This window comes from Myotis nattereri (assembly GCF_964212035.1).
Source record: "Myotis nattereri genome assembly, chromosome: 2".
NCBI lineage: Eukaryota > Metazoa > Chordata > Mammalia > Chiroptera > Vespertilionidae > Myotis > Myotis nattereri.
This window is the reverse complement of record NC_138076.1, coordinates 163,372,524-163,389,864: the sequence shown is the minus strand read 5'-3', so window position 1 is coordinate 163,389,864 and position 17,341 is coordinate 163,372,524. Positions and strand designations below refer to the sequence as shown.

General features: G+C 52.6%; 1 protein-coding gene across 1 annotated transcript; it reads right to left on the bottom strand.

Moving 5' to 3' along the window:
* Nucleotides 1–684: 684 nt before the first annotated feature.
* On the bottom strand, nucleotides 685–16,846 carry MAP3K12 (mitogen-activated protein kinase kinase kinase 12). The gene is made up of 14 exons (XM_081084844.1): nucleotides 16,784–16,846; nucleotides 7,296–7,777; nucleotides 6,771–6,954; nucleotides 5,493–5,684; nucleotides 5,059–5,217; nucleotides 4,742–4,900; nucleotides 4,046–4,154; nucleotides 3,767–3,876; nucleotides 3,522–3,638; nucleotides 3,260–3,397; nucleotides 2,436–3,060; nucleotides 2,186–2,256; nucleotides 1,826–2,096; nucleotides 685–1,422 (listed from the first exon to the last, which is right to left on the bottom strand). Exons 2-14 carry the CDS (start codon nucleotides 7,738–7,740, stop codon nucleotides 1,324–1,326), a joined length of 2,679 nt encoding a protein of 892 aa, XP_080940970.1. The 5' UTR covers nucleotides 7,741–7,777; nucleotides 16,784–16,846; the 3' UTR covers nucleotides 685–1,323.
* Between the last annotated feature and the right edge of the window lie 495 nt (nucleotides 16,847–17,341).

Below are 17,341 nucleotides of genomic sequence, written 5' to 3'. Positions count from 1 at the left end.
GATTCATGTGGGTTTTATTCCTGTTGTCTTGCTGTTATTTTTGCACCTTTTATCCCTCAAAGGACAAGGACCCTGCTTGGGTTTTGAATATAAGCCTTTATTCCAGTTAAGATGTTTCCTTCTGTTTTACCACTCCATTCTTATTTCAGTAGCCCTTCATTGGATATTCTCTTGAGCCTGCGTTGAAAGGTGACCTAGTAGCAATAGCAAGCTGGCTGTGCCCTTGATTTCAAAGGTTGGGGGTTACATTTTCCTAGGATTTATCTGTAAAAAATAGGCAGTCAACTAGGGGTTGGGGTGTGGGAAAGGATGCACATGCATACACCTGGAAGCAGTTGGAAGTGTGTCTGACTCGGATTCAGGTTGCTAGGAATGTCTATTCCTTTGTCCAAGATAAAAAACATCAGTACCTTGTTTTTAATAACTGTTCATTTACAGTCCTTCTCCATATTCAGATGGAGTATTTTAAGATCTGCCTTCTAACATCCTTTAGAGTTAGCTGCTCCCATTTATGCAGACAAGTTTAGAAGGTTGGAGCTTTAAGTGATGTTCATTTAGAGAGAAGAGCATAAAAGGAGGAAGTAATTTATCCACAGTCCTCAGATAATGTCTGGAGCCCAAGGCTCCTACTTGATCATGTATGCTACCTCGTTCATTCACCAAGAAAACCCTCGACAGCTGGGCCTGCATGGAGTGGTTATATTTCAAGGTTTTTCACAGGGGTTACAATAGGACAGTTTCCACCCCAATCAGGCACCAAGATAAAAGCAGGGACTTAAAACCCCAGTTCTTCAGCCTGAGCCATCACATGCTTGTACAATCTTCTAACCTCCCCCCTAGACCCTAAGCCAGGGCTTGGGCAGAGAAATGAAGAGACAAAGAAATTGGTTACATTGCACCTGAGAAACCTCAGGAGGGAGGACCCAGCCTTAGCCTCCCTCCTCCCAGGTGCAAAATGTGTAAACAGTAAATGGAAAACAAAAAAGTGCAGTTAAGTGGCTCCCTTTCCTTCTCCCTGGTATGGGGGGGGTGGGGTGGGGGGGGGGTAGAGGACCATAGGAGGCAAGTTGGGCTTTGCTGCTGCCTGACTGCTTGTTGAACATAACCGGGCCAAGCAGGGAGGGGCCGGTTTGCCCTGAGCCACAGATCTAGGGCAGTCCTTGTTCTTCATTTCCACAGCTGCCAGTTAGGTGAATTGGTCAGGGGGTCAGTCTCTTGAGCCTGACTTAAGGCTGGGATAGCCCTGTCTTTCTCTGTTGATTATGTGGCGCATATATATATTATTTATATAAATATTCCTATGTACAAGAACAAGAGTGGCTTTCATGGAGGGAGGGAGGCTGGGGGCTGCAAGGCTTCGCCACTGTTGGGGTTGTCCAGTTCAGTGCTGTCACAGTCCGAGTCCTCGGAATTGGGAGGGCCCTGTGAAAAGTAGACATGCAAGGAGGTGTGAGGCTCAGAATCCCTTGTATTGTAGATTCCTTTAGGATCCCTCACTGAAGTCTGTTATAATAGCCAGCAACTTACTGCTTTTCACTGCCCCCAGATTTTGTTGCTCAGGCCATTCGGCAAGGCATGAGACTCCTAATTTCAGGATTCCTCCCTGGCTGCAATTTCTAGTTACTGTGTAAGCAAGCCTATTGCCACACTATAGGCTTCATTCCACCATGTGGATACTGCTCTTTAATATTGGTGAAAACAGGTTCAGTTAGAGTGACTAAAATGCAAAAAACCTATCTTGTGGCCTCTGCATCTATCTCCCCAATAGCTCTCAAATGACCAGGTATCTCTTCCCTGCCCAGTACTGGCTGTTTCTGTTACTCACCTGCTCTCCCCTGAGTAGGTCCTGGTGCTGGATGGGCAAGGAGGGTTCAGGGCCTGTAACCACCTCTGAAGCAGGTTGGTCTAGTGGGATTTCTGATCCCTGGGAGCACATGTCATCAGACCGTTCATCTGGCCGCTCATCAGTGTTGGTACTGCCAACATCAGGTGTGCCACTGGGGGACGGCTCACTAGCTGTGCCTTCCTCCCCATCTGATGGATTCTCTGAGCTGAAGGTAGATAGTGACTGGCGCATGTTCAGGCCCTGAGGCCACCTATAGGTCAGCAAGACACCTATAGTTTGACTGCACTTCTTGCAGCTCAGGAAGCAAAAGAATGTCATTACTTGTGCTCCATCACTTACCTGTGGCTTGATGTCAGCTCTACTTCACTGTCTACTTCCCCTTCCTCTTCCTCTGATGATATGCCACGTTTCTGTAGGAGAGACAAATAGACTGGTCAAAAGTGGGAAGAGGTAATGGGCCCAGGGAAGGGGAACATAATTATAAAGCATTAAGGAGGGAATGGCTTACGATCAAGAGCCTAGTGTGGGAGGTGAGTTCATGGATTTGGACCCCAGGGAGAAAACGAACTTAAGAACCCTCATACTTTACCTGACTTCTGGTGACAGCAGCCCTGTACAGTAGTGCAGCTGGGGTCAAGTGCTGGGACCCAGCCCGGCTTCCTCCCCGTCCCGCTGTCCCTTCCCTTCCAGTTCCCAGCAGCCCCACGCCATCACCAGGCCCTACTGGTGGAGGTGGCTCCCCTTTGGCTCCCCCAGGTGAATCCGGGCTGGTGGAGCCAGGTGCTGAGCCCTCACTTGGGGGGGTGTCACCCCGGGCTGGAGGTGGTGAGCCAGGATCCCCAGTTCCCCCTGTGGCCCCCCGGCCTCGGGCTCCCAGTGCTGCTGACAGCAGATCTGGGGATGAAGAGGACATCTTTCGTAGCAGGAGGTCATGATGGAGCCCACGGAGGGCTGGAGGGCAGGCTTCCCAAGCTGAGGGTCCCCCTCCTAGCACCCCTGGGCTTCCTGGTCCCCCAGGTTCATGGGGTGGCACAGCTGCACGAAGCCCAGGCAGGTCCCCACAGCTGCCCTTGGCGCTGGCTTTGCGATGACGGGTCTTGCCACGGCGATTCCGTCCTGGTGAGGGGGGACCCTTAGGACACCCAGGAAGACCCACCCCACTCAGGGCTGCATCTAGTTTTGGTAGCAAAGACTCAGTCTTGAGGATATCTGGCCTGGTGGGAGAGGGGAAGGACAAGTTTGAGATTAACAAATTTATCAACTGAAAGCCTGCCCTAACCTTGGGCAGTACACAAAGCACTTCTCTCCCCTTTCTAAGTACAGTACCAGTCTTCCTGGCGTCCTTGACTCCTACTCCCTGCTTCTGCATCCCTCTTGCCAATTTTGAACCTCAGCACTTAACTCTGGTCTTACCTTTTGCTGTGGGGTGACAGCTTCTGTGGAACATTCCTCTTCTTGATGAGCTTCTCCATTGTGTTCCCATGCAGGAGGCCCCGCGAAGGGTGTGACTTCAGCAGACCTGGGCACCTCCGCTCTAAAGCTTGTTCCCTCCTAAAGACACACACCACTTGAGTTGGGCATGTGACCAGGAAGGGGGACCCAGGCTTAGTAGCATCTGAGTCAGGCACAGCTTCATGAAAGTGGGATTAGGGTTGCATAAGGGCCGTATGGTTACCTGAGGAGCTCCCGCTCCTTAAGTTCCAGTTGCAACATAAGGGCATTAAGTTCCATGTACAGGTTGTTGGCTCTCTCCAGCTTCCGTTCATAGTGTTCCCTGATGTCCAAGGCATGTCTGAAATGAGCAGAAGGGTCCCTGAGGTTAGCTGGCTTCACCGGGTGCCATAATTGATCCCAGTCCCTGGGAACTGGTCCACGGTCCCTGCTGTTGCTGAAATCCCCTTTCCAAACACAGGCACACACCGGAGCTCCTCCCTCCTCCTCATCACCAGCTCCTCTTCTAGGCGGTGCAGACATGTCCCTTCTGACTTAATTTTTTCAAAATGCAGCTTTACCTCTTCACGCCACTCTGCCTGGAGGTGGAGAAATAATGAGGGGTGAGGAACATGGGAGTGAAGTACATGATTGACCAACACCAGGTCTCAGCCCCCCAAAGCACATTTATTCCAACCCAATCAACCCTTCCCAGCCTCCCCTCAAAGAGAGGGAGGTGAGGTGTTCATTTTCCTACCCACAGCACACCTGGGACTTAAAATAAGTCTCCTGGGGTGTGGAAAGGACATCTGCTGAGGCAATGTCTAGATGGAGCAGGATCTGTCGGAATGAGGGACGATTTCGTGGTTTGCTGTTCCTGGAGGGAATGGAGTTGCATTAGAGAAAAGAATTTGAGGGAGGAGCAGAAAGGAATTAGGGCATCCTTTCTCAGTGTCCTAGTGAATCCAATCCTAGAATGTACTCTGATAAAAGAATTCCCTAGTCTGTTATCTGTTAGCATATCAAAATTCTGCAGTAAGCAAACCTATTCATTTTCAACTTGCTTGTCAAAACCTTTTCCCTAATGACTCCATTAAAAGAAACACACTTTGGGAAATGTTTAACCAAAGATTAGAAATGTTCAACCTTCCTTTGGGGTCTAGGTTCCAAATAAGGGACTAGGGCTCTTCCCTTCTGTGTGCTAAGAATTGTAGTGCTTGCCCATGGTCACAGAAAGCCTGTGTGGCTTTGAATCGAATGCACGCATGCAGATTACTGATCAACCACCTCTCATTGTAGTCCCCTGGATTCATGGTCTGAATCCTGGGGTCTTCAAGAGCCATCTATGGCAATGCTGTCCCCTTTTCCCTGTTCAGGATTCTAGGCCTGAATGCCTGGATTCTACGTGCTGGCTAACCATCAGCAATACCCCTTAGCTTCCCAGCTTTGCCAGGCCACTCTTACCAGCACTGGCGAAGCAGGATTTTGAAGCCATCTGGGCAGCTGGAGGGCACAGGCAGATGGAGACTGTTGCTTCCCACACCCCAGATGATAGCTGAGGAATCTACATCTTTGTAGGGAATCTCACCAGTCAGGAGTTCCCATAGCACCACGCCAAAGGACCTGGGGATTAGAGGGGACATCACTTGGGAGGTGATCCCTCCAAAGGACCTGCTTGCTACCAACACATCTCACTTGCACTCAGGCCCGGGAAACCCTCCTCCCTCCCACACTCCCTATTTTGGCCACCTGCTATTTTCATTCCTCAGCCTGGCCCTCACCAGATGTCGACCTTCTCAGACACAGGCTCGTTACGAATTACTTCAGGGGCCATCCAGGCTACTGTTCCTGCAAAGGACATCTTGGTGCTCTTGTCACTCAACTCCTTGGAAGTGCCAAAATCGGAGATCTTCACCACATCGTCGTATGTGATTAGCATGCTGGTAAAGAGTGCAGTCAGCTGGGGTTTAGGCCCCTCCACACACCTCATCCAGTGCAGCAACTCTACTTTTCTGTTAAATCATTTGGGACACCCAGAGGTAGGGGGCTCACCACAACCCTCCTGAGATAGGACTGTCCCTGGGAGGGGTTTCTGAAATGGCCACATGGACATAGGACAGGGTCTGGAAGCAGGGAGATGGCTACACTGATGTGGGTGGGGTTATCTGCAGGAGAACATGCACATCAGTGTCTCCCTGCTTGCTTGCTTACTCACTTGGGGGACTTGAGGTCTCTATGGATAATCTTGTGCAGGTGCAGGTAGTTCATGCCACCAGCGATGCCCATGGACCAGTCAACCAGCAAGGAAGGGGTGACAGGGCGGCCAGCCCGCAGTACCTCATACAGCTGGCCCTGGGCGCAGAACTCCATGAGGATACAGTAGCAGGGAGCCTGGGTGCACACACCCCTGGGGGCCAAACAGTAGTGTGAACCAGCCCAGTATACCTGGAACCCCATTCCCACCCATGTCATTTGGGTGTCTCCTTTAAAAAGGGTAGGGTAACCCTAGCTGGTTTGGCTCAGTGGATAGAGTAGCCTGTGGACTGAAGGGTCCCGGGTTCGATTCCAGTCAAGGGCATATGCCTGGGTTGTGGGCTTGATCCTCAGTAGGGGGCGTGCAGGAGGCAGCCGACCAGTGATTCTCATCATTGGTGTTTCTCCCTCTCCCTTCCTCTCTGAAATCAATAAAAATATATTTATAAAAAAATAAGGGTATGGTAGTCCTAGCTGGTTTGGTTCAGTGGATAAGAGCATCAGCCTGTGGACTGAAGGGTCCCAGGTTTGATTCCAGTCAGGGGCACATGCCCAGGTTGCCAACTCAGTTCCCAATGAGGGGCGTGCAGGAGGCAGCCGATCAGTGATTCTCATCATTGATGTTTCTACCTCTCCCTCTCCCTCTCTCAAATCAATAAAGATATATTTAAAAAAATAAAATATAAATAAAAAGGGTAGGGTAGCTCGGCTGGTGGGGGTCAGTGGTTGAGCGTCAACCCATGAACCAGGAGGTTAGGGTTCGATTCCCGGTCAGGGCACATGCCCATGTTGCAGGCTTGATCCCTAGTAGGGGGCATGCAGGTGGCAGTCAATCAATGATTCTGATAATTGATGTTTCTATCTCCCTTCCTCTCTGAAATCAATAAAAATCATTAAAAAATAAATAAAAGGGTAGGATAGCCCCGGCCAGTGTAGCTCAGTCGATTGGAGCGTCCTGTGCACCAAAGGGTCGCAGGTTCGATTCTGGGTTGGGAGACATACCTGGGTTGTGGGTTCAATCCCCGGTCAGGCCACATCCAGGAAGCAACCGACAGCTGTTTCTCTCTTACATTGATATTTCTCTCCCTCTCATATCAATAAAAATATATCCTCAGGAGGATTAAAAAAAATTTATAAAAATATTTTTTAAAAGTAAATAAACAGGGTGGAGTAGATCCTTGCCGCCCAAGTAGGTCCCTGCCCTCAGCATAGTATCCCCAACCCCTGCCCTGAACCTTACTTGAAAGTGATGATGTTGGGGTGCTTTAGCTTTCGCAGGTGCTTGATGTCAGTCTCCTTCAGGTCCCGTACCTTCTTCACAGCCACCTCTTCCCCATGGAAACGCCCCAGGAAGACAGCACCCTGGGCCCCTGAGCCCACCCACTGCAGATCCAGGATTTCCTCAAAGGGCACCTCCCAAAGGTCTGTGGACAGGAGGCACAGTGCCACAAGGTTCAGAGAGAGCCACCCTCAGGGCCTTGTGATAGGCACAGGGGAGAGGATTGGATTAGCTGAAATGACTCAAGAAGGGTGAGGCAAAAAAGTAGCCAAAATAGGTCAAGACGACTAGGTTTGGGGGGACAGGGAAGGCATAAATGGGTGGCCTAAAAAAAAGCTGGGAAGTCAGTAGCTGATGGATGGATAAGGAGCTTGGGCCAAGCTCAGGAGAGAGGGTCAACAGGTGAGTTAGCTGGGATTGTCCAACAGATCGCAAGCTCAGGGAAACGGGGGGAGAGCCCCGGAGGACAAAGTGGACAAAGCCTACCTTCCTGCTGCTGCTTGTGCTCCGTGGAGTAGGCTTTGCCGATCATGGTCCAGACAGGGCGCAGGCAGCCAAAGAGGCCTTCCAGGAAGCCACTGCCGCTCTGGCACTGCAGCCGCACCTCATCTGCTCGAACTCTGGGCACCCGACTCTCAGGGGACCCAGCGGCTCCCCCTGGGCCTCCTGCATCCTGCTCATGTAGCTGCAGGACACTGTTGGCAAAAGGCTCAGGAGGTGGCTCTCCACCTGGGGAGGGGCTGGGTCCACCCCCGCCCTGCCCGCCCAGTGGCACTACATCTCGAAGTACACACTGGGTAGGCGTCAGGTCTTTCTCAGGGGTGCAGTCAGAAGTGTCTGGGTCCAGCTTGCGCATGGACGCCTCGCTGAGGGTGGACACGAAACCCCCAAAGGAAGGGGAGGGTGTGCGGGTCTCATGGAGGCAGGCCATGGCCTCTAGGCCCCAATGTGGCGGTGAGCGATGGGCCCTATGGGAACAAAGGAGGGAGAAATGGTCAAAGCACAGGCGCGTCCGCTCAGAATGCTCACTCCAGTCACGGGCACAAGTTGGGGAGCTGGGCTTCCTACTGGAAATAACATTTGAGTCTCACCTTCAGGTACCCATCCCCCTTCACAAGTTTCACCTGGGACCCATCTTAGGCAACCTGATACACAGGCTTCCACTAAAGTGTCTATTAGTAACACAAGTCTGAGAATGATACTCAGGTATACAGGTAACATACCTGAGTATCATTCTCACGTAGACACAGGTAACAGCCCTGCTCAGATCCTGGTAAAATATATCTCAAGTTCAAGTATTATGGTAACATAGTCCCTTCTCCCTGTAAGATTACTGTAATTTGCCTTAGGAGCACATATTTCTTTCACTTGAGGCTCACATGCACACACACACGTCATGTAAGGGTCTCAGATATATATACCTTTTGAGTCTCAACCTTAGGCACCTAAAAGTAACACACCTAGGGCCCTTGCACTGAAGCACACAAAGGTGACAGTGATAATAACACTCAGTGCCACTCAGGCACTCTCAGGTGACATTTCTGGGCCTCACGCTCATGTACTTACACACGATGCAGCTGAGACGGTAGCAGGAACACTAAACTCGGGTGAGAGTATCCTGAGGCTCAGAGCTCACATCTGGTCTCCCATGAGGGTGCTCAGAGATACACACCTGGGCTTCTCCCAGGTAAGTGAAGGCAGTAGCCAATCACCTCCACTATCTCCCCAGCACAGTTGGGGAACAAGGCAGGACCATTCAATGGGGGTGCAGAAGCTGTGTCAGGACAAGTTGTCGCCTACTGCTTCATCCTGCTTAGCCTCACCCCCATCAGTCCAGCTTCTCCCCCCAGGGGTCAGTTAGAGTAAACCCTGTCTCCTCTTTCTCCACGGCCTCATTCCCAGATCCCCAAACCAAGACCCAGCTTTCTAGACAATGAAGATATGTCCCAATCCATAGCTGGATGCGACTTAAAAAGCAATCATTAAGAACTCTGAATCCTGGCCTTGCTTCTGCCACTTACTGGCTGTGTGACTTCAGGCAAGCTGTATTTGAGTCTCAGTTTCTCCAACTGTACAAAGGGTAAACTAGCTACCAGTTCTGCACCCTGTACCAAACTTGTCCAGGGCTTGACACAGGGGGTCATTCCAGTCGCCCGTCTCCTTCCACATCCAGTACCAAATCCTGTGATATGAGGGTTCCTGAGGACAGCAATCCTCTTATTGTTCCTTAACCCCCTGCACCAGAACCTGAGTCCCATCAGGAGAGGGATGTCAGGAATCTACACAGAGAGAGAGCTCACTAGAATCAGTGATGGCGAACCTTTTGAACGTGTCAGCATTTTGAAAAACCCTAACTTAACTCTGGTGCCGTGTCACATATAGAAATTTTTTGGTATTTGCAACCATAGTAAAACAAAGATGTGTATTTTTGATATTTATTTTATATATTTAAATGCCATTTAACAAAGAAAAATCAACCAGAAAAATGAGTTCATAGGTTCGCCATCACTGCACTAGATAATGACGCAGATCAACATGGACGTCTGGCATCTCTCAAAGCCTTTTTCAGTGGGTGTGTGGTGGGCCCAGAATCTGTGTATAGAATAAGCACCTCAGATGATTCTTGTACCTGACACGTTTAAAAAGTTCTGACCCAATGCCATTCTATTCTTTCTTCTTTACTCCCACTTTACTACTTAATTCAGGCTTTATTAGCTGTGTCACTTGACCCAGGACAACTGCCTCTTAAATGGTTTCCAAGTTCTTCCAAAGCCGCCGCCCCCTCCCCACCCCCGCCCATTCTCCACCAGCCTTTAAAATAACTTATTTCTCTTTTAAATCCTCACCCGAGGATATATTTACTGATTTGAGAGAGCGAGAGGAAGGGAAGAAGAGGGAGAGAGAAACATTGATCGGTTTGCCTTCTGTACCCACCCGATGGGGGATTGAGCTGAAAACCCAGGTATGTGCCCTGACCAGGAACTGAAGTCAAAACGTTTTTGGGTGTATCAGACAATGCTCAAAACTAAAAGTTGGCTAGCAACCCCTCTTCTGCTTCAAAGCCTTTAGTATGATCCACTGCATTTGGTCCACCTGCCTTACCTCTGAGCTCTGGCCCCTGCCCAGCCTCATCTCCCACTGCTATTGGTACCCACCCAGGCCATACACAACTGAGTTGAGAATGGCTTACTCTCATGGAAGGCTTACTATATATGTCAGCCTCTGTCATAGACACATTAGCTCACTTAATGCTCAAAGCTCTACGGTAGCATCCTTTGCCCATTTGACAGAGGTATTATTAACCTGCCCAAGAAGCTTAGCTAGGAAGAGGCTCCGAATTGGTCCCCAGGTGTGCTCTCGAGCCGGATCTCTTGCTCTCCCATCTCACTTCATCCTGGAAGTCTTCCTCCCTGTCCCTGCTGCTGTGCACAGTCCCCTGTGCCTCTGTCATGGCTCCCATTACTCAGGCCGCATGTGATAGGGCGCCTGGCTCCTCTGAGAGCTATGATTTCGCATGGGATCGATCCCGGGGCCTCAAACAGCACCAGGTGCTCAGTAAGATGGGGCCACTGTTCTACTCACCCCAGAGGAATGTCTTACTACCCTTCGCACCTACACTACCTATCACTCCTCAGAACCACCCAGCGAAGGAAATATTACCACTGGCCCCTTTATATTCCTGAGGAAGCAGGTGCAGAGAGCTGAAATCACAGTCAGGTCCAGCCTCTGAATCCCCAACATATCCCAGGAGATGAGCGCCTTCAACGGGTTAGATGTACACTACAATGCAAATGACAAACACAGGCCAGTGCGCCGCAGAATTCCCCTTGGAGCAGTGGTTCTCAACCTTCTGGCCCTTTAAATACAGTTCCTCGTGTTGTGACCCAACCATAAAATTATTTTCATTGCTACTTTATAGCTATAACTAGAGGCCCGGTGCACGAATTTGTACATGGGTGGGGTCCAGCTGGCCTGCCCTGATCAGACTGATCGGGCTGGACCAGCCGAGGGCAGGGGCCGTGGGTGGCTGGCTGGCCGGCCCTGCCCACTGGTTGAACTTGTGGTCGAACTCCCAGTCAAGGGGACAATTTGCATTTTAGCCTTTTATTATATAGGATGTTGCTACTGTTATGAATCGTAATGTAAATATCTGATATGCAGGATGGTCTTAGGCGACCCCTGTGAAAGGGTGGTTCGACCACCAAAGGGGTCACGACCCACAGGTTGAGAACCGCTGGGCCTGGAGGCTCTGAGGGCTGCCACCAGCGCCCACAAGCGGGGCTTCCCTTCCGAACCCCTGATCAGACAGGCGGGAGCTCCCTGTCAGGCCAGCAGGGCGGGACGGCGGGGTGGGCGATCGAGAGGAGCCAGGACCACTTGCTGGCCCGCTAGAAGCCCAAACGAGACGGAGAGGAAGGGGTTACAGCCCCCCCACCCCCCTTCCCGGTCGTCACGTGGCGCGTGGCTGCGGGCGGAGGCCCAGCAGCGGGAGGAGGGGGTCCGGGTCGGGAAGGGGAGGGGACACAGCAGGTTGAGGAAAGCGCTGGGCGCTGCGGCGTAACCATGACGACTAGGCCCGAGGCGGCGCGTGAAGTCACCGGGACCAGATTAGCCCTGAGTCACGTGAGCAGCGACGCGGGGGTGGGGCTGCGCCTCGCCCCGCCCCCGACCCGGGCCGGCCCACGTGCAGCCGCCGGCCGCCTCGGGGCCCCTCACCTGCCCTGCCTCCCTCTGCCCCTCATGCAGATCTTCGGCGCAAGCAGAGGGAGACTGATGCTGGAGAGTGGACTTAGTCTGGCAGGGGGGTGAGTGTCACAGAGAAAGCAGGAAGTCGGGAGGAAGGGAGAAGCAACACAGAAAGGACAGCAGGCACAGCCAGAGCGGGAGGGACAAGGTGAGAGGTCCAGAGACCGGAACAGCGTGAAGTCAGGGAGAGGCAAACCTGAGAAGAATGGATTGAAAAACTGATTTTGAAAAGCAGAGAAGACAATGAGAAAAAGGAGAGCAGAAGGGACTGACTGAAGAACAGGATGATTCGTTTTCTGTTTAGACGCTGAGCCTTGAGTAGGCACAACACCTGGCTTTTAAAAGGAAATGTTCAGCCTTCATTTGGCGTTTGGCAACTAAGAGGTTCAGGCAGAGAGAGGGTGACATGAAGCTCAGCCTCCCTCCAGTTCCCCAGACTTCCCCAGAGACCCGCTGGTATCCAGGGCCAGCAGCTGGGGAGAGAGGGAGAAGCCATTTCACCTGTTTGTCTTGTAGGGCAGTGGGAGCAGCTGAAGAAAAAGATGGGACTAAGGGAAAGGGAGGGAATCTACCCAGGCTCAATCCACCCTCGCCCTGTTCTCAGGCTAATGACTACTCTTCCAGATTGACCTGAAGGGGTGAAGCTCCAGGGAGCTGTAGTAAATGGGAGATTTCTCTCTAGCAGCACCGCCCCCCTCTCTGTTTCCTTTCTCTGACCTGCCAGCTGTGCCCCACTACCCCCCCGCCCCCCACACACACACCAGCTGGGCCTTGGAGCCAGGGCTTTGGGAGGACATGGCTAGGAACCCCTGGCCCAGACATTTGGTCACCTCGGGGAGGGGAGCTGTCTCCCCAGACATCAATTATGCAGAGCATTGGGAAAGGGCAGGGATGTGACAGGAGTGGATAGATATCTGTCAGTCACCTGTCCACAATATTTATCAAGTGCTTACTGTGCAGAACTCTGTTCCAGATTGGGTGAGGGGACAGTGGTCCCTAAGCTATACATCTTCCAGGGTAAGAGGCTTTTTGGATACCCTGACACCCAGTTTCAGCTACTAGATTCTCTGCTTTGGTGCTGGTTCCTAGAGTTCCTCTTCAGGAGGCTGTATAAGTTGGGTGAAGGCAGGGAATACCCTCTTTCCCTTTTAATTTTTCCCCCGAGGTTCTCCAGCCTGAGATGCTGGAGGCCTGTGGCAAGGAAACCCTTTGAATTCTTTCTTGGTTCCTCCAAACAGCATAATCTCAACGCCAAGCTGCTTATCTGGCGTCTTGGAGGCTCTGTTGAGAGGCCAGGCCATCTGTCTAGATCTTGGGTGTTCACCCTGAGCACGAGCCACTTGTTCTGGCCTTCACTTGGCACTCAGGAAGAGGAGGAAGATTCCCCTTCTTTCTTGAGCGGGGTGGGAAGGGAGGCCTTCATGGGGAAAGGAGACCCAAGACTGGAATGTTAGTTTCACCTCTGCAGGCTTTGAGAACCTTGCAGTGGTTCTCAACCTTCTGGCCCTTTAAATACAGTTCCTCATGTTGTGACCCAACCATAAAATTATTTTCGTTGCTACTTCATAACTGTAATGTTGCTACTGTGATGAATCGTAATGTAAATATCTGATATGCAGGATGGTCTTAGGCGACCCCTGGGAAAGGTTGAGAACCACTGCCTTAGAGGAGGACCGACCCCTTCTGGCCATGCCTTCTGGTCATTTGGCTGCCGCTTGTTGTTTTGTATCTTACAGAATCCATGGTCCTGGCCCCAGGGTTCTTCTCAGACAAAAAGAACTACAGCTTTTCTCAGTGCCCTCATGAGGGGGACGTGCCTTCTCCTGAGACCTTGGAGAAAACGAAATCCAGGCCCTCAGCCTCGTACAGGCCAAGCCCGAGCACCCTAGTGGCCACCACATCTCCGGCAGTGAAGGTGCTGAGAAGTGGGGGAAACAAAGCCAGCTTGGGATGTGGATAGAGCAGAAGTAGAACCTCAGTTTTGCCAAAAGTTAGTTTAAGAAATGTAACCTCTCCAAGGCTCCCAACGGTACCTCATGGGGTGGGGAGGGTTAAGTGAAACGGTGTAGGAATGCTCTGAACACAGTCCCTGGCCTGTCTTCCTGGTCGGCTGGACACCAGGTCTTTCTTTGTGAATTCTGGAAAGGCCATGTCTTTCTGTCTGACTTGGTCTCCACCCTTCTACTTCCCCAAGGCAAATCTCAGTTCCAGGTTCCAGGCGGCAGTGTGTGCTAGTCTCTACCAGATCCTTTGTCCTTCCTCTGCAAATCCTGCCATACTTCCTCCTCTGGTCTGAGAAGGAAGGCTAATTCTCTGCACCCCATCCTCACCCCCTGGCCAATGTGGTCTAGGATCACCCCTCAACCCTGCCCTTTAAAGTCTGAGGGGAAGGACAGGGTAGGAGCAAGATATGATGGGCCATGGGGCTCACAGAGGGCCTTTCCTGCTCAGGACCTCAGAGGAATGTGGAGGAGGAAGTTCAGAGTATTTTAACAAATAGTTCCTGAGCTGAGAGGAAGGGAGAGGGATAGAGAGATAGAAACATCAATGATGAGAATCATTGATCGGCTGCCTCCTGCACACCCCCTATTGGGGATCAAGCCCGCAACCCAGGCATGTGCCCTTGGCCAGAATTGAACCTGGGACCCTTCAGTCCGCAGGCCAGCGCTCTATCCACTGAGCCAAACCTGCTAGGGCTGAATGTGCATTTTAAAAGAGCTTGAGGGATAGGTACCAGTGTACCATTTTCTAGGTAGGTGGAATTGTGGGTGTTTTTCTTCTTGTGGCTTATCTATATTGTCTAGTATTTCAGTAATGACTTTAAATTGCTTTAAAGTAAGAAATTTAAAAACCTATTTTTAAAGAGGAGATGAAAAGGACAGAGTGTTGTCCGTTTCTGTCACCTAGCTTGGGACGGTGTGCAGTAGAGCGAGAGTGGATGCCCTGAGAGTCAGGGAGGCCGGGTTGACATCCTGTCTCTGCTTCTGATCATTTGGGCAACCTGGAATATGAGGCTTCTTAACAGACATCGGTTCCTTCATGCCTAAATGGGGCAGTGGAGCCTCTGGCACACAGTGGTATGCCACATCTAAGCGCTGGGTAAGAACACGGGCTCTGGCCCAGCTCTAGCCACAAACCAACCTTTTCACTTCAAACAGATTACTTAAGTTTTAGTTTCCTCATGCCTAAAATAAAGATGATGATAATAACACTACCTCTTAGTCCTGTTGTATTATTGAATAAAGTTCCTGGCCCAGTCCCTGGCACCCAGCAAGCCCCCTGTAAGCATTAGCCATGTGAAAAGTGCCTGACAAGCATTAGTAGGGGCTTTATTCATGTAATTCCCATCATTTCTTTCCCTTTCTCTCTTCCACAAAACAAGAAGCAGTAGGCAGGGTGCCAATGGAAAGGGGCAAGGGACATGGACAAGCAGGAGGGGAGATAAAGGGGAGCAAGGAAAGAAGAAAGGACAAGGACTCTTTATTCTGGGAGATCTTTGGTCTCTTCTGCAATAGAGTCCCTGCTTCCTCAGCACCTTCCCCCAACACACACGACCCTAGTCCTGGGAGCAGATGAAGCAGAGAGACCAGTCTCTGTGGGCAACCCCTCACGAAGCCCCTGGGTCCCCTGCTGGCGTCTTCACACTTTGCTCCCCCAGCAGGGGCTTCTGAAGGGTGGATCCCTAGTCCCTGATTTCCCCCCAGCCCAGGCAGGACTGCACACAGGGAGCCATTTTTCCATTAGGTGAGTCCTGGGTGGAGGGTGCTAGAATTTAGAGTCTTTTTCCTGGCAAAGCCGATGACCACAGCATCACTTCCATCACTTCCTGAGAAGGACTGGGGAACAGCAGTTGGTTTTTAGAGGGGTTCTGGCACCCTCAGTTGTAAGGACGCCCAGGAAGTCCTGAGCCACTTCCTTACTTAAACTTCTTGCCTCCTCTGCTCATAACTGGGTCTAATGAGGGGATGGATATTTAGTTGTGCATTTTCCCGTGTCCGGGGGTGGGTCTCCCAGAATCCCCCGTCCCCAGTGTGAGTGGGTGAGTGGCAGCTGGGGAGGGAAGCTGCGTTTGCCACTCTAAGTGTGAGACAGAAAGGAGTAGGCTCCACCAGCTCAGAGGAACTTTGGTGTCTGCGTAGGAAGGCCCAGGGCACACCTGGTCCTTTCCTTCCTGAGTCCTTTCTGCTGGCCTTTCCTTGGTGTGAATGACACTCTGGCTGAAAATCAGAGTTCCCAGAGCCATGGGGTTGATCCTGAAAGTTGGGAGGGAGTTGCAGTTGTTTAGTGGGAGGCACTGACTGTCCTGAGATAACTCGGGTGGGGGAGACCTCAGGGCACTCACTCTCCTCCCAAGAGGGAACAGGTCATGGAGTGAAAAGGTAGGACTACTCCCTAAATTCTAAGGGTCGCCCCACCATTTCCTTCCACTATCTAGAAAGCCTCTGACCCCTTCCCTTCCCTCCCCTCAGCCAAGGCCATGATTATGGGGAGTCTCAACTCTGTGGAAAGGATTCGTATGTATTTTTAAGCCGAGGAGTGTGTGGGTAAAAGGGAGGAGGGGGTTCACGAAAGGCCTGGGCTTGGGAAATGGGTTAGAAAACCAGAGGAGATGGAAGGACAGAGGGAGAAAACCACATATGAATGGGGGAGGGGAGGATGCAACAGCTGGACGGAGAAGGTGACTGCCACAGCTGGAGGGGCTGAGGGCTTCACCGTGGACGGGGAAGGAGACCATTGCCTGGGCCTCCGGGAACAGGTGCTCGCTGCCTGCACCCCCAGGTGCAGCCTGCGAGGCGTGTGTGTGTTTGGGGGGAGGCAGTAGGGGTCCGCGGGCACGAGGCCTTGTCCATCCTTCCTCTCCTCTCTCAAGGGCCAAAACTCCTCCTCCTCCTCCTTGAGGAAGAGTGGGAGGAGAGGTGGATGGTCTCTTGCCCGCTGTCTTAAGTCGGTTCCCCCACCGCACCCCACCCCCACCCCACACAAGCTTGGAGGCCCTTCATCTCCAAGCTGGGCCGCAGCGTCCCTCCGCTCCGTTCCCCTCCTTCCCGTCCCCACAGGCGTCGGGTCCAGGTCTAAGGCTCCTCCATTCCCACAACCTCAGCATCCGCGCGGCACCCTCCCCCACCCGCCACATCTGCATCCCGACCCTCCCTCGCTCCCCGGACCCCAGGACCCGGACCCATCCCTGCCCCCTCCCCCGACCCCCCACGACTCGGCCCGGCTCTCACCTCGGGGGCTCCGCGGCCGCAGCACAAAAGGCGGCGCTGCTGCAGCTCGGCTCCGGATGCTGCTCCCGCCTCCTCCTCCTCCTCCTCCTCTCCTCCCCCCGCTGCCCTCGACCGGACCCGGGGCGCCTTCAGAGGCGATGCTCGCGCGGTGCCCGGGTGTCAGCCCCAGATTTCTCCCCCCACCCCCCAACCCCTCGCCCCGTCCCCACTCCGCTTGAACTCCCGCTCCTGCCCAGGCCCCGGCCCCGGGCCCCCCGGGACGGACACGCCCTGAGCGGGGGATGCTACGCTGGAGCCGCCGGCCTCTTAAAGGCGCCCGCTGCCGCCACCGGCGCGCTCCAGGCCCGTCCCCGGTCTGTCTGGGCCCCTCGCCTCCCGCGGGCGCTCCCACCGCGGGCCTTATGCCGATCCCATAGGCGCCCCCCAAGACTAGTCATAAACTCCCTCCTGTACCCTGAGGCTGCAGCCCCTGAGGGGACAGCACCCCACCCTGCACACTAGCGTTGCTCCCCCAGTCATACCAATTTTGCCAGCTTTCCTTCCCCTAATTGTCACTCC